The sequence below is a fragment of the Didymella exigua genome, assembly GCF_010094145.1.
Source record: "Didymella exigua CBS 183.55 unplaced genomic scaffold M421scaffold_20, whole genome shotgun sequence".
Classification (NCBI taxonomy): domain Eukaryota; kingdom Fungi; phylum Ascomycota; class Dothideomycetes; order Pleosporales; family Didymellaceae; genus Didymella; species Didymella exigua.
In genome coordinates, this window is record NW_022984794.1 from 166,743 (window position 1) to 178,643 (window position 11,901).

At 58.0% G+C, this 11,901-nt stretch overlaps 5 protein-coding genes across 5 annotated transcripts in view; 2 read left to right on the forward strand and 3 right to left on the reverse strand.

The window, feature by feature from the left end:
* The first annotated feature begins 259 nt into the window (after window positions 1-259).
* On the forward strand, window positions 260-2,198 carry M421DRAFT_422363 (DDE-domain-containing protein). The gene is made up of 2 exons (XM_033593137.1): window positions 260-1,722; window positions 1,768-2,198. Exons 1-2 carry the CDS (start codon window positions 631-633, stop codon window positions 2,155-2,157), a joined length of 1,482 nt encoding a protein of 493 aa, XP_033447017.1. The 5' UTR covers window positions 260-630; the 3' UTR covers window positions 2,158-2,198.
* A 701-nt stretch (window positions 2,199-2,899) lies between these two features.
* Window positions 2,900-4,918, reverse strand: M421DRAFT_102185 (alpha/beta-hydrolase; the record flags this gene model as incomplete). The annotated part of the gene is made up of 2 exons (XM_033586739.1): window positions 2,900-4,539; window positions 4,873-4,918. The coding sequence occupies 2 exons, from the start codon at window positions 4,916-4,918 to the stop codon at window positions 2,900-2,902; spliced, it is 1,686 nt and encodes a 561-aa protein (XP_033447018.1).
* On the reverse strand, window positions 4,811-10,882 carry M421DRAFT_422365 (FH2-domain-containing protein). The gene is made up of 2 exons (XM_033593138.1): window positions 5,985-10,882; window positions 4,811-5,932 (listed from the first exon to the last, which is right to left on the reverse strand). The coding sequence occupies exons 1-2, from the start codon at window positions 10,428-10,430 to the stop codon at window positions 5,123-5,125; spliced, it is 5,256 nt and encodes a 1,751-aa protein (XP_033447019.1). The 5' UTR covers window positions 10,431-10,882; the 3' UTR covers window positions 4,811-5,122.
* Window positions 10,876-11,784, forward strand: M421DRAFT_422366 (uncharacterized protein). The gene is made up of 2 exons (XM_033593139.1): window positions 10,876-10,986; window positions 11,047-11,784. The coding sequence occupies exons 1-2, from the start codon at window positions 10,960-10,962 to the stop codon at window positions 11,488-11,490; spliced, it is 471 nt and encodes a 156-aa protein (XP_033447020.1). The 5' UTR covers window positions 10,876-10,959; the 3' UTR covers window positions 11,491-11,784.
* Window positions 11,785-11,862: 78 nt separating this feature from the next.
* Window positions 11,863-11,901, reverse strand: part of M421DRAFT_206519 (formate dehydrogenase-II) — a 1,268-nt gene continuing 1,229 nt past the window's right edge. Inside the window, exon 2 of the mRNA XM_033588173.1 lies at window positions 11,863-11,901. This exon is cut by the window's right edge and continues 1 nt beyond it. The gene's annotated coding sequence lies outside the window, so the exon portion shown is untranslated.

Genomic DNA, 11,901 nt, shown 5'->3' on the forward strand with positions numbered 1-11,901 from the left:
AGCAATATGAGCGGACGAACGAGATGCCCGATGGAGATGAGGAGGGAGAGCGATAGATCGGTGCAAATCATTAACGCCCGGCTTATGCTTCAGATAAGTCGATTGAGGAATGCAGCAGCTCTTGGTAAGAAGCTTGTCAGCAAGAAGTGGTTCCGAGTCGGACATTGAGGAGAGGCAGGTCCTGCCGAAGCTAACCTTCAGCGTCTCGTCTACAGGGACCGTGCACGCGAACTCCATAACGTGCCAATTTCCTCAACACCATAACTTCACAACGGCATGGATTTAGAAGCTGCGCTTGAAGCCTGTGACAGAGCAGATGCAGCTGGTGAACTTTCTTATACCAAAATTGCTGACCAAAGCTTAGTGTCGCGATCTACGCTGTCGCGGCGGCACCGACGCGTATGCGCGTCGCGTGAAGAAGGCAACTCCACACGTCAAAAGCTCAACCCACAACAAGAGTATGAGCTTGTTAGTTATATAAATGAGCTTACAGAGCAAGGGCTACCACCTACAAGGCAAATAGTGCAAAACTTTGCATCAGAAATAGCCCAACAGTACGTTGGAGATAGCTGGGTTACCAGGTTCCTGCACCGTCACCCCGATGAGCTCCTATACAAATGGACCTCCGCCATGGACGCCTCACGTCACAACGCCGACGATAGCGAAAAGTACTCATACTATTTTAACCTACTACGTTCCAAGATCGACCAATACTCTATCAAGCCACAGCACACGTACAATATGGATGAGAAGGGCCTAGCGATTGGATTGGTGAATAGGAGCAAAAGGGTGTTTAGTAAGGCAGCTTGGGAAGCCGGAGGCAAACGCCAAAGCTTGCAGGATGGCAATAGAGAGTGGGTAACAATTCTCGCAGCTATCTGCGCTGACGGTTCAACGTTGCCGCCAGCCATCATATATGCAGGCCAGCCAAACAGTCTACAATCCTCCTGGATGGAGGACCTGGACGCAGGCAAAGACTCTATATACTCTACTGCAACGCCCTCTGGCTGGTCCAACGACGAGGTTGGTCTTGCCTGGCTTGAACAGGTGTTTGAGCGGGAAAATGCGAGTAAAACTCGCGGTAGTTGGCGCCTACTCATACTTGACGGCCACAGCTCTCACATAACGATGGCTTTTATCGACTATTGTAGTCGCCACAAGATTCTACTACTTATCTATCCACCTCACAGTACCCAGACGTTGCAGCCGCTTGATGTGGGTTGCTTCTCACCTTTTGGCAACAACTACTCCAAAGAAGTCACTGAACAACTCCACCAGAGCCAGGCCTTGACTGGCATCAAAAAGCGTCATTTCTACAAGCTTTTCCGAGCCTCCTGGTACAAAACGTTCAACAGCGAGCTTGTGCTGGCCGCGTTCAAAGCCACGGGCATCTCACCACTAAACCCAGCTATTATACTTGACAGGTTTCAGAACAAGCCAAGCGAGCTTCCGCGAACTCCATCTCCATTACTCGACGTCAATAGGGTCGCGATAGAACAGTTTTGCAAGGCAATAGTGAAGGACTCTACAAGTTATGAGGCAAGGAAGCTGGTTCGCACGTTCAACTACTTAGCAGCTCGCAACGCCCTTCTGGAGGTAGAAAACGAAGGCCTCCGCAACCAAATTGACACCCAGAAGACCTCTCGGAGGTACCACCAAGCCCTACCGTTACAGGCCTCCAAGTCCTATACTTCCAACGCGATGTTGTGGTCTCCAACAAAGGTGGATGAAGCCCAAGCTTAACTGCGTCAAAATACCCGCCAACAGGCTGAGGAAGCTGCTGCAAAGGCTCGCAAAAAGGCAGAGGCAGCTGAGAAGAAGGTTCAAGATGAGCGGGAGAAGGAGCAGCGGAAGGTGGAACGAGCGAGGGCAAAGGAAGAGAAAGCCCTCAGGAAAGCCGCTGAGAAGGCCGAGAAACAACGAAAAAAACAAGAGAGCGACGCTGCCAAATCTATCCAACTATCCCAAACAGGCAAGCGCAAGGCCTCACAGAAGCCACCTACAGAACCTCCAGCCAAAAAACAGCGTGCGCGTGGCGCTACTCAGGTTGTAGTTGAGGCGTCACCTTCCCCGACACCTCCACCAATTACTACACGCAGCGGCCGCACCACGCGACCAAATAGAAAATGGGAGCAGGACAAGCATCATAGGCGTTAGTAGACTGTTACAACAAAAAAATCTCAATATAATAGCTTTTGTGTGTGGCTCTATAGTCTTATTTTTGTGGTTGCCAAAGGTGGTTTTCGCGTGCACGATGTGAATCCGTGCACGATGTGCACGGTCCCTGTATACTTAACTACTTTACCTCTTCCCTTGGTGTCATCTTCAATCTTCGTCAGTCGCAACAGCAACCACTGCTTCTTCTTTCATCTGTCGACTAAGGTCTCTAGATTTGCCAAAATGCATGCGCCGAGGCTGAGGTTGCGCGTCATCTCTCCGGAGTCAGCCTATTAATTCCCAACATAACTGTCCCCATACGGAACGCCCTCAGCACCATGTCGTCTCGATACGCTTCATCAACCCCTGTTGATGCAGTTTCAGCAAGCGCGATGGAACAGAAAATACAGTCCCCCGGGCCAGTTGAATTAACCCCGCAAAGCTTTCACTGCAGCGCCACCTAGTTCGACTTCGTCGCTCTGTCACATGTATAGGGTGTTGCGCGTTTAGTATGAGTATGTGGGGGTGTCGTGACTACGAAGCCGCCGTTCTGTTTCCTATGGAAACGGGTGGTGAGAAGGAAGATTAGATGCGGTGTACCTACTACCTGCGCGATGCATGGACAGACTTTACGGACATTCGGGGACCGTCATGGCACGGCGGTCAGAGTGGTGAAGGATATTGCCGTGTTTGAAAACGCCACAAGGCCCATCATGAATCCACGCAGAAACAGCAGAGCAGCTCACACACCCTCTTCTTCCCTCTCCTGCGCCGCGATGATCTGCGAAACCCTGACAGGCGCCCACGCCGCATCCCCTCTCTTCTCCGCCCACGCATCCCACAGCCTCCCCAGCCTCGCCAGATCCCGCCCGTTCCCCTGCTCGTCCTCCTCTAAAGTCATCTCCTTCCACCCCTGCACCGCATCAGCGACCATAACCCCCCCTTCCCCGCACTCACCCCACGGCGCCTGGCCGTGCGCAAACCGCACCCACAGCCTCGCATGCTCGTCGCTTATCTTCTTGAGCGTGGTGTTTGGGAAGCGGAACTGCAGGGTTCGGAACAAGAAGTACACGTCGACCCAGTGGTGTGGGACGGCGTGGAAGGACGCGCCAGGGAAGGGGTTTGGGACGGCGAATATGTATCTGTAGAGCTTCGTGTCATTGAGAGCGGAGGAGGAGGAGAGATGAGAGCAGAGCGCGTGGATCGGGGCGTCGAAAACGACATCACCCAGATAGCGGGTCGCAGTGAGGGCGAAGAGGGTGTGATCCATGCCCTCCTCGATACCATACGTTTGCATTACTCTGTCTGTCGCCTGCTCGCTCAGGCCGGCAGAGATGTGTGCCCGGAAGGAGGCGGGCGTGAGCGATGCAGCGAGGGCGCTGTACGGCGTCCCCTCACTCGCCGTGTTGCCGACGATGAGCGCGCCGACCCACGGACAATCCGCCAGGAGACGAGGGATAGCGTCCCACGACACATCGGCGTGGGCAAAGAATGACGGATCGACGACGGGGCGCCAGAAGTTGCCGCGGGCTGTCCATGTATCGCCCGCTTCAACGAGTCTCTGGACTGGAACGGATTCGAGCTTTTCCAGCGCAGCGCGGCCTGTTTCTTCGATGCCCAGAATCTCGCAGATATCGTTAAACGCATTCCCGGCCTCGGACTGCGAAACAGGCACCATCAACGGGCCCAGCACACCTGACATGATGACCGCTCGATTGAATAGCGGCCTCGCACTCGGGCGGCCGAGCATATGGCAACAAATCGAGAAACCCCCCGCGCTCTCCCCAAACATGGTGACCCTGCTTTCATCGCCGCCAAATCCCCCGATGAAGCGCTGCAACCACTCCAGCCCTGTTCTCTGATCACACAAGCCCAGATTCACACCTCCGTCTGGAGTAGCGAGGAACCCCAAAGCGCCGATGCGGTACTGCAGAGAAGCCGCTATGACGGGTTGAGCGTCGTCGATGGATTGCGAGACGAGCGGCGCAGTGTCGTGTACCGCGTCTGCTTTGCCGACATGAAACGCGCCGCCGTGGATATACGCCATGACAGGCATCCGTTTCCCCCCCTCTTGCTGACCAGGATTCTGTCGTGCAGAACCCTGCGGCGCGGTCACAGCGGTGAAGTACTGGAGCGGTATGCTCAGCGTGACGGTCAAGCACGCGAGCTCATCGACTTCGATGATCTGCTCGTTGGGATACAGACCGCCGCTGTGGTCATCCGCCATGGTGAACGAGTGCGGACACGCGAAGCCCGGGAACTTGAAGTTGCGATGCGTGCCATTGAGGTTCTCGAGGAGAGTGGATTGCTTGAAGCGGCGCGGGACTGCAGCGTACGGGATACCGTGGAATTGGACTACTTGGTCGCCGGGGAGGACGATGCCTTGCAGATGTCCCAGCGCTGGGTGCAGGAAGTTGAAGGAACGATGGGGTTCATTGCGGGGGGGACGGTAAGCTCGCATCGTTTTTTCGACATCAGTCGATATATCAGTAGTCGATAGTTGACAATGGACTTGTTCGGGAACGACCCATGGTTATATGGGTCGAGGTCAGCATACTCGTAGCCCTCCTTACCCGATTGGTACAAGGATGCGGCGTTCCATCTCACCGTGCCCGAATAGGCAAGCACGTACGTGACTTTGTAGAAGAAAAGGTTGAAGTCGACAAATATTACTTCTCGCAATGCAGATATCCTAGCCGTCCAACATATACGCACTTACAATGCTGCCAATCGCCCTACTCCACTCGAAATACCAGCGCATTGAACCTCGCGCCCAACAATGCTGAGATGGTCTAGCCCAACGTTCAAGTTAAAGGTATACATGGAAAATGTCCCACAACAACGGAACGGGTATTTGCGAAATCAGACGTCTTTCTTGCACCCTCCAAACACACCAAGAACCTCCCATCCTCCTCTTCCAATTCACAGCCACCTCTAGACCATTCGCTGATCTAAGTGGCTACATCTATGCCTCATCAGGCGGTGGCGTAGGCAGCTCCCTACTCTTGTGCTCCGGACTGGGTGGTACCACCACCGTCGTGGGCGTTGTCGGCATCTCGTCGCTGCCCCTCGTAACCGGTCTCTCCTCGCCATCTCGTGTTTCCGGACGATCGCCAGCGACGCTACCACCGGCGTCACTCGCGCCATCCAACTCTCTTTCCTCGGGGATACTCGGGCTCATCAGCCCGCCATCTTCGCTGGCCTTGCTAGTGGCTTGCTGTCGTCGTCGTCTTCTGCGCTCGCGCTCGCTGTCCGCGGACTCGCGGCGCCGGCGCACGGAGAGACTGCCGTCTTTGTTGAGACCTTCCGGGCGCTGGAGACCTTCTAGCATTGCCGCAGCGCGGTCTGCGACGTCTGCGCCGGGCGCGGTTGGGCTGGTGAGTGCACCAATACTCGTCTCGGACTCGTTTGTCTCGCTGGTTGGGGAAAGCAAGTTCGCTTTCTCCGCAGCCTCGCCCTCTTCTGCAGCCTCGCCTTCGCCCTCCATGTTGACGCCAATCTCGGGTATCTGCTGCCCGGAGGCAACGCGCACCTGGTGGCGGTCCTTGAGGCGGGCACGGCGGCGGCGGTCGCGCTGGTCTCTCGCTTCGGGCTTCGCGGCGCGTAGTTTCTGGAGAAGGTCGTCCATGGCGCCAGTGCTGGCGGGCGACTTGGGTGCGCCGTCGTCGGAGGTGGCGGACGGCGACAGGGGGCCGGCTTGTTGCTGCTTGCGACGCATAGAGATCTCGTTGCGGCGGTGCTGCTCCTCGAGACCGACGTTCTTCTCCTTGGATTTCTGCAGTCTTGTTAGCACTGGCGCGGTATTGTAAGAAGACGCTGTGACGTACCTTCCACTCCTGAACGAAGTTGGCCAGCTTTGCGAAAAAGTCGCGGCGCGAAGAGTCGTCGGTGGCATCTTCACCGTAGAAGGCCATGATATCGTCGTAGCTCTTCTGCATGTCCTCGAGGAAGACTTGCATCTGCTCAGCCTTTCTCCGGGCTTCTTTCATGCTTCTCTGCACAACAATGGAGACCTTGTCTTCGGGGTGGAACTTGCTCGGGTCAGACAAGTTACCTGCGTCAAGCGACATTTGGATGTTCTTGATGTTGTCGATGTACTTCTTCGCATCCGTCTGCAGCTGTTCGACATTGATCTTCTGCGCTGTAACAACGCCGCCGATCTCTTCGGTAAAGTCTTCCCAGCCGGGATACTGATTGCGCACAATACGCTCAACCACATCGGCGAAGGTAGACTCGTTCTTGTCGTCCTTGAGCATGCCCAAGCGAGACAGCGTGGAGAGCTTGAAACCGTTGGCCTGCTTGTTGGCATCGTTCATGAAGTTGCCAATGTCCAGAATGAGACCCAGAACACTAATCAGGCTGGACGAGCTCCGCAGACTGTCTGCGACACGCGAGATTTCAAGGAGCTTGTTCGAGATTTCGTCGTAGTCGGTCTCGTACGTGCGTGTCAGAGCGAGCGCCCTCATCCTACTCTTCCAGTAGTAGTGCAATTCGTACGCCGTGTACAGGTAGATCTGATCCTCTCGAGTAAGCTCGTTAGGGTCTTGCTCGCGCTTGGTCTCGGCTGGGTTGGGTCCGGTCCAGTCCTTGGAGTACGGCGCCATGAGCTTGGCGGTGTTGTCAGGAACGTCGCAGAAGTCGTTCTTCTGCAAGAACTCCATGACCACGCCATCATCCAGGATCCTCTTGTCACAGTGGATGATCATGTTGACCAGCTCTTCGACAGGGTACTGTGAGAACTTCGCCATGCTGATCTGGAAGTTGTGCAGCAGGTCGCGGGAGATGATCTGCTTCTTCTCTTCCTTCTTTGAGCCCTTCTTGCCTATCTGCTTGATCTCCTTGGCCAAGAAGAGCTTCTCGACTTCATCGAGTACACCCTTCTTCGCAAGCTCCTGGTACTTTTCTTCCTTCTCTTCTGCTGTGAGACCGTGAGTGGCCCACACGGTAGAGCTCGGCGCATCGACCTTGTCCCAATGAAGGGCCTTCATCTTCTTCTTCGGTCGAGGCCCGGACAGGGCCATAGATCCCGGAGCATTGAAGCCAGCCTTTGGCAAGAATCCGGGTCGCTTCATTCCCGGCATAGGCGGCGGCGGTGGCGGCGGAGGCATGCTGCCATCGCCTGGCAGTGGAGGCGCTCCCGGCATTGGTGGCGGTGGCGGGATACCTGGGGCGCCAAAGCCAAGCTTGCCAGGAGGTGGTGGCGGAGGAGGTGGAGGAATATTAGCATTAGTGCCGGGCATAGGCGGCGGAGGAGGTATGTCTGCGGGAAATCCAAGAGCACCCGGAGGTGGTGGGGGTGGAGGAGGAATCCCAGCAGGACCAGCAGGGACTCCGAGGGCACCAGGAGGCGGTGGTGGTGGAGGTGGGATTGCTCCAGCAGGAGCACCATTCGCAGGAGCACCGTTCGCAGGAGCACCGTTCGCAGGAGCTTCGTCGCCCTCGTACTTTGGCACGGTAGATGCGATCTCGCCCATGAGGGCATTGGCGGTCGACGCACTGAGCTTCGGCTTGTGCATCTGAATGAGACGCGGCTTCTCAATCACCACGTCCTCGTCGTCTTCATTGACGTCGTACATGATCTCGTCTTCACCACCCGTACCGCCAGGTACAGGCTTTCTGCGAGGTACGCCGCTCTTCGCGCGAACAGAGCCAAAGGAGTTGGGCTGCAGACCATCGCCATAGCCTTCTGGCATCTCGCCAATCTCACCGTCCATCTTCTCTCTGAGCTCTCGCAGCTTCTCGCTCGGCGCAACCATTTGGAGAGTCTTGCCTTCGAGAGTAGCCTGAGTCTTGGCTCGCTGAAGCTGTATCTCGAGTCTGTTCATCAGGCGCTCGCGATCCATGATGCCCTGCATCTGCGTGGGATCAGACGCGCCCAGACCGTCCTTGCCAGACTTCTTAGCAGCCGAGGCGGCCACATCTTGAGCATCTCTCAGCATCAGATATAGCTCTCGGGTCTCGAGCTCGTTACGCTGCAGCTCTTGTGCCCGTATTCTCTGCATCTCCGCAAGCTCGGCCTTCATCTGCTCGACCTGCCTGCCGCGGAGATCAATGATGCGTTGTTGCTCAGCGACCTGCTTCTGCAGTTTCTGCACGAGGCCGTCTGCGCCTAGTTCGAGCTCTGCCCTGACTTGGTCACGTTCAGCAAGAGCTGAATCGGCAATTTGTCGCGCAGCATTGGCTTCATCGCGAATCTGACGGGCCTCGCCATCAGTGTACAGCTTGTCGAGCAAAGACTGGACAGTGAAGTTCAGGCTCTGCTTCAGATCCATATCCGGCAGTCGGCGGTCCATAGCCACGTAGCTCAGCATCGAATCGACGAGCTGGAACATCCTGTTCCGATCTTCGCTCTCCGTGTCGCGGATCAGCAGCAGATGCTGCATGGCAGAGAGGAAGTAGTCGTTCGCACGGGTCCCGCCAACCTTGGCTTGAATGGCCTCTGCAATCTGCGCAGGGTCGTTCAAGTCCTTGATTTCTCCTCCGTCGACACTGTCCACCACGGAGCTGTTCTCGCGCTCCAGGAAGTCCTCGTAGTCGACGGCTTCGTTGGCCATGTACTGCTCGATCTGCTTATCAATGACGTCGTACTGGAAGCCCTCCATCTTCTTGAAGATGCGCTTGATACCGCATCCTGTGAACTGCGCGCGGATGTGCATCCTGAGCTGCAGGTCGCGCTTCGGGGCGTCGACAATCATGTTGATGAAGAACAGCGTCGCAATGGCGTATTCCATCAACAGGTTCTCGACACCGATTCCTCCGCTGCGAACCTCGTCCGAGGCGCCAACCATGGATCCCATCTTGCCGCGTCCATCGACCGTGACCTCGACGACGCGCATCCAAGCGTCGAAGCGGCCGTTTTCGCCATACTGCGCCTTGAGGTTATCAAGCGCGTTCAGCACCTTTTCGTGGCCGCCGCCTTCGCCCCAGTGGCACAAGAAGGTCAGGACATCAGAGACGAGCTTCCGTGTGTTGAGGCGCGAGGAGATCATGGATCCTGCCAGGGCCTGGATGATGGACGGGTGGTTCAGAGCATTGTCTGCGCCATACTTGTTGTTCATCAGAGCCTTGAGGCACTTGACAATCTCGTACTCGCGCTCGACGTCGTTCTCCGTCTTCTGGTTGAAGGCGCTCGGGGGCGGGGCCGGGCCGGTTCCCTTTCTGCGGTTGATCTTGGTCAACACATTCGTGAGGGCGATCTGGCCCTGTGCCTCGATGAAGCCGCGGACCCAGGCGATGGGCTGGGTCCGCAGGCTGATCTCCAGACTCGACATCTGCTTGTTGGTGATGGAGTTGTCCATGACCTTCTTGACGTACCACTCGGGCGAGCCCTCCTCCTCTGCACGGATCAGTATGTCTGGGTTCGCGCCGCCGCCGTAGAGGCCCGTGTTGCGCTGCGTCTGGCGCTTCTTCTCCTCGTGCTTGTGCTCGGCCAGCTTGTCCTGGTAGACGAGGGTCCACTTCTTGTCAATCTTGTAGGCCTCCATCTGGCGGCGGGCCTGCTCGGGCAGGCTCTTCCAGCCGCGCTTGACCATCAGGTTCATGAACTCCTTCTCGACCACGTGGTCAGGCGGGCGCTCAATGTCGAAGCCCTTCTGCCCGAGGCTCGCGCTGGAGTTGAAGGGCGACGTGTGGGCCGGGTGCAGCACGTTGTGGCGGTGCGAGTCGCGCGGGGTCGACGCCGCCATGGGCAGCAGGCTGGCAGCGTCGAGCCCGAGGGACGAGAAGGTCGTCTGCGAGTTGCTCTTGGGGGAGTAGAAGCTGTTGCCGCGGGTGCGCGACTCGTTGGAGTAGACCGACGCCTGGTCGCTCGAGCCGTGCGTGCGGCTGCTGTCTCGCGCGCCCCACTGCTGCATGCTCACGCCGCGGTCGCTCGCGTCCTGCGTGGTCATGGTCGTGCCGGCGTGCGGCGGCGGGCGCGGCAGGCCATCGCGGCTCCTGGTGACGCCGCGGTCGTAGCCATTGGCGGGCATCTGCGTCGCGTCGAAGACGGGGTACTGGTGGAAGTCGCCGCCGCCCTGGTTCAGGTGGTGCGGCTCGACTTGCTGGGTCGCGTCGAAGAGGCTGATGGGGCCGGCCTTGGCGAAGATGCCCTCGGCGCTCAGCGACACGGGACGGTCGATGCTGGCCTGGCTCGAGGAGTGGCGGTGGGCGCTGCCCGGCGGCGAGTCTGACGAGGAGGGGGCGGGCGGGCGCGTGTCGCTGCTGCTGGGCTTGTCCTTGTGTCGGCGCCCAAAGAACTTGGACGTGGACGACTGCCGGCCTTTGCTGTCCATGGCAATGCGCGGGCCGTGTGCGGCGGCCGTCCTCTCGCGCTCTCGAGAAACCGCGGCCCTCTCGCGCTGTGCTGTGCTGTGCTGTGCCGAGGAGAGGTCGACGTTCGGGGTCCGGGGGAGGGGGGGGGATTGCTGGTGGGAGCGGGAAGGGGCCGAGTACGCTGCCTAGCGGCTCTCGTGCATCATGTCTGCCGTGCAGGCTTCACGTGCGGGATGCCGCAGTGCGTCGGGCTGGCTGGGTTGCTCGCAGCTCGTGAACGCAGGGAGCGTGCAGACGTCTGCTCCACCGTGTTTCGCGGCGTGGGGTGCTTGGACTTGCTTCTCCTGAGTCGACCCGGGCAGGCGCGTGCTGTGGCTGAAGCGTGCGAGGCGAGGACGTGCTCGGCGCCCTCGGCGGTCCGATTGGCAGGACGGCGCAGGGCAGGGCAGGGAAGGTCAGCGCACGGCGACGATAGCCAGCACTCGGCCGGGGGCATGTCTTGTCTACGAACATTTGCGCCTGTCAGACACCCGACGGCTCTGTGAGATCATGGCCGGCTTTGCCCATTTCCTGCGGGTGAGCGACGACCCCTTGCCCCTGTCTCGCACACTGCCACGCACCCACTAACACGGTCAGGGCATCCTGATCCCGCTCGTCATCGCCCTCGTCCTCTACGTCTCCGCCACGCTCTTCGTCCTGCCCTTCGTCCGCCGCCACCGCACCCGCTACTCGCAGTACCTGCCCGTGCCGACATCCATGGCCAGCCACGCCGCTGGCTGGCGCACCAAGCTGTCCGACGCCCTCTACCACCTGTTCATGCCGAGCACCTGGACCCGCCAGCCGCCGGTCCACATCCACGCCGACGACGACGAGTCGAGCGACTTCGACGACGACGAGGGCGAGGGCATGGTCGGCTTCGATCCCCTCGACGGCCGGCGGCGGGACGCGCTGGAGCAGCGGCCGAGCAGGGTCGACGAGGAGCGGCGGCTGGGGCGGGACCTGGAGCAGGGCTTCAAGGACGACAGCGAGGACGAGGACCGAGACGAGACGAGGCGGTCGTTGTCGCGGTCGAGACCTTAGAATGTGGTTGTTTGGTCCGTTTGGCGAGGAGACGTGCCACGCCGTGCTTCTTGGATGCATTTCATTGGATACCCATAGACTGTTCAAACCGCACCGCAATTCCCACCACGCGTCGTACTGCTTGTGTCTGCACAAGATTTATTTTTTTGACGCTCTACAGCACGGCACATTCCTTCATGCATATTCTCTCTCTGCAATCAAAAAGACAGGCTCGCGATGAGGCTTTATACCTAATACTACCTACTAAACAAACATAGAACCTAATGCTACCCACTGAATAAATGTAGAACACAGCACTACCTGGTAGATAAACACAACACACCAACTAAACAAACACAACACACCAACTAGACAAACACAACACACCTACTAGACAAACACAACACACCTACTAGACAAACACAACACACC

Excerpts from the sequence above, each read along its gene's own strand:
- M421DRAFT_422363 (XM_033593137.1), top strand. The coding sequence starts at position 631 with ATGGACGCCTCACGTCACAACGCCGACGATAGCGAAAAGTACTCATAC. Across the intron at positions 1,723-1,767 it reads TGTTGTGGTCTCCAACAAAG|GCTGAGGAAGCTGCTGCAAA; the intron begins GTGGATGAAGCC and ends ACCCGCCAACAG.
- M421DRAFT_422365 (XM_033593138.1), bottom strand. The coding sequence starts at position 10,430 with ATGGACAGCAAAGGCCGGCAGTCGTCCACGTCCAAGTTCTTTGGGCGC. Across the intron at positions 5,933-5,984 it reads ACTTCGTTCAGGAGTGGAAG|AAATCCAAGGAGAAGAACGT; the intron begins GTACGTCACAGC and ends ACAAGACTGCAG.
- M421DRAFT_422366 (XM_033593139.1), top strand. The coding sequence starts at position 10,960 with ATGGCCGGCTTTGCCCATTTCCTGCGG. Across the intron at positions 10,987-11,046 it reads GCTTTGCCCATTTCCTGCGG|GGCATCCTGATCCCGCTCGT; the intron begins GTGAGCGACGAC and ends TAACACGGTCAG.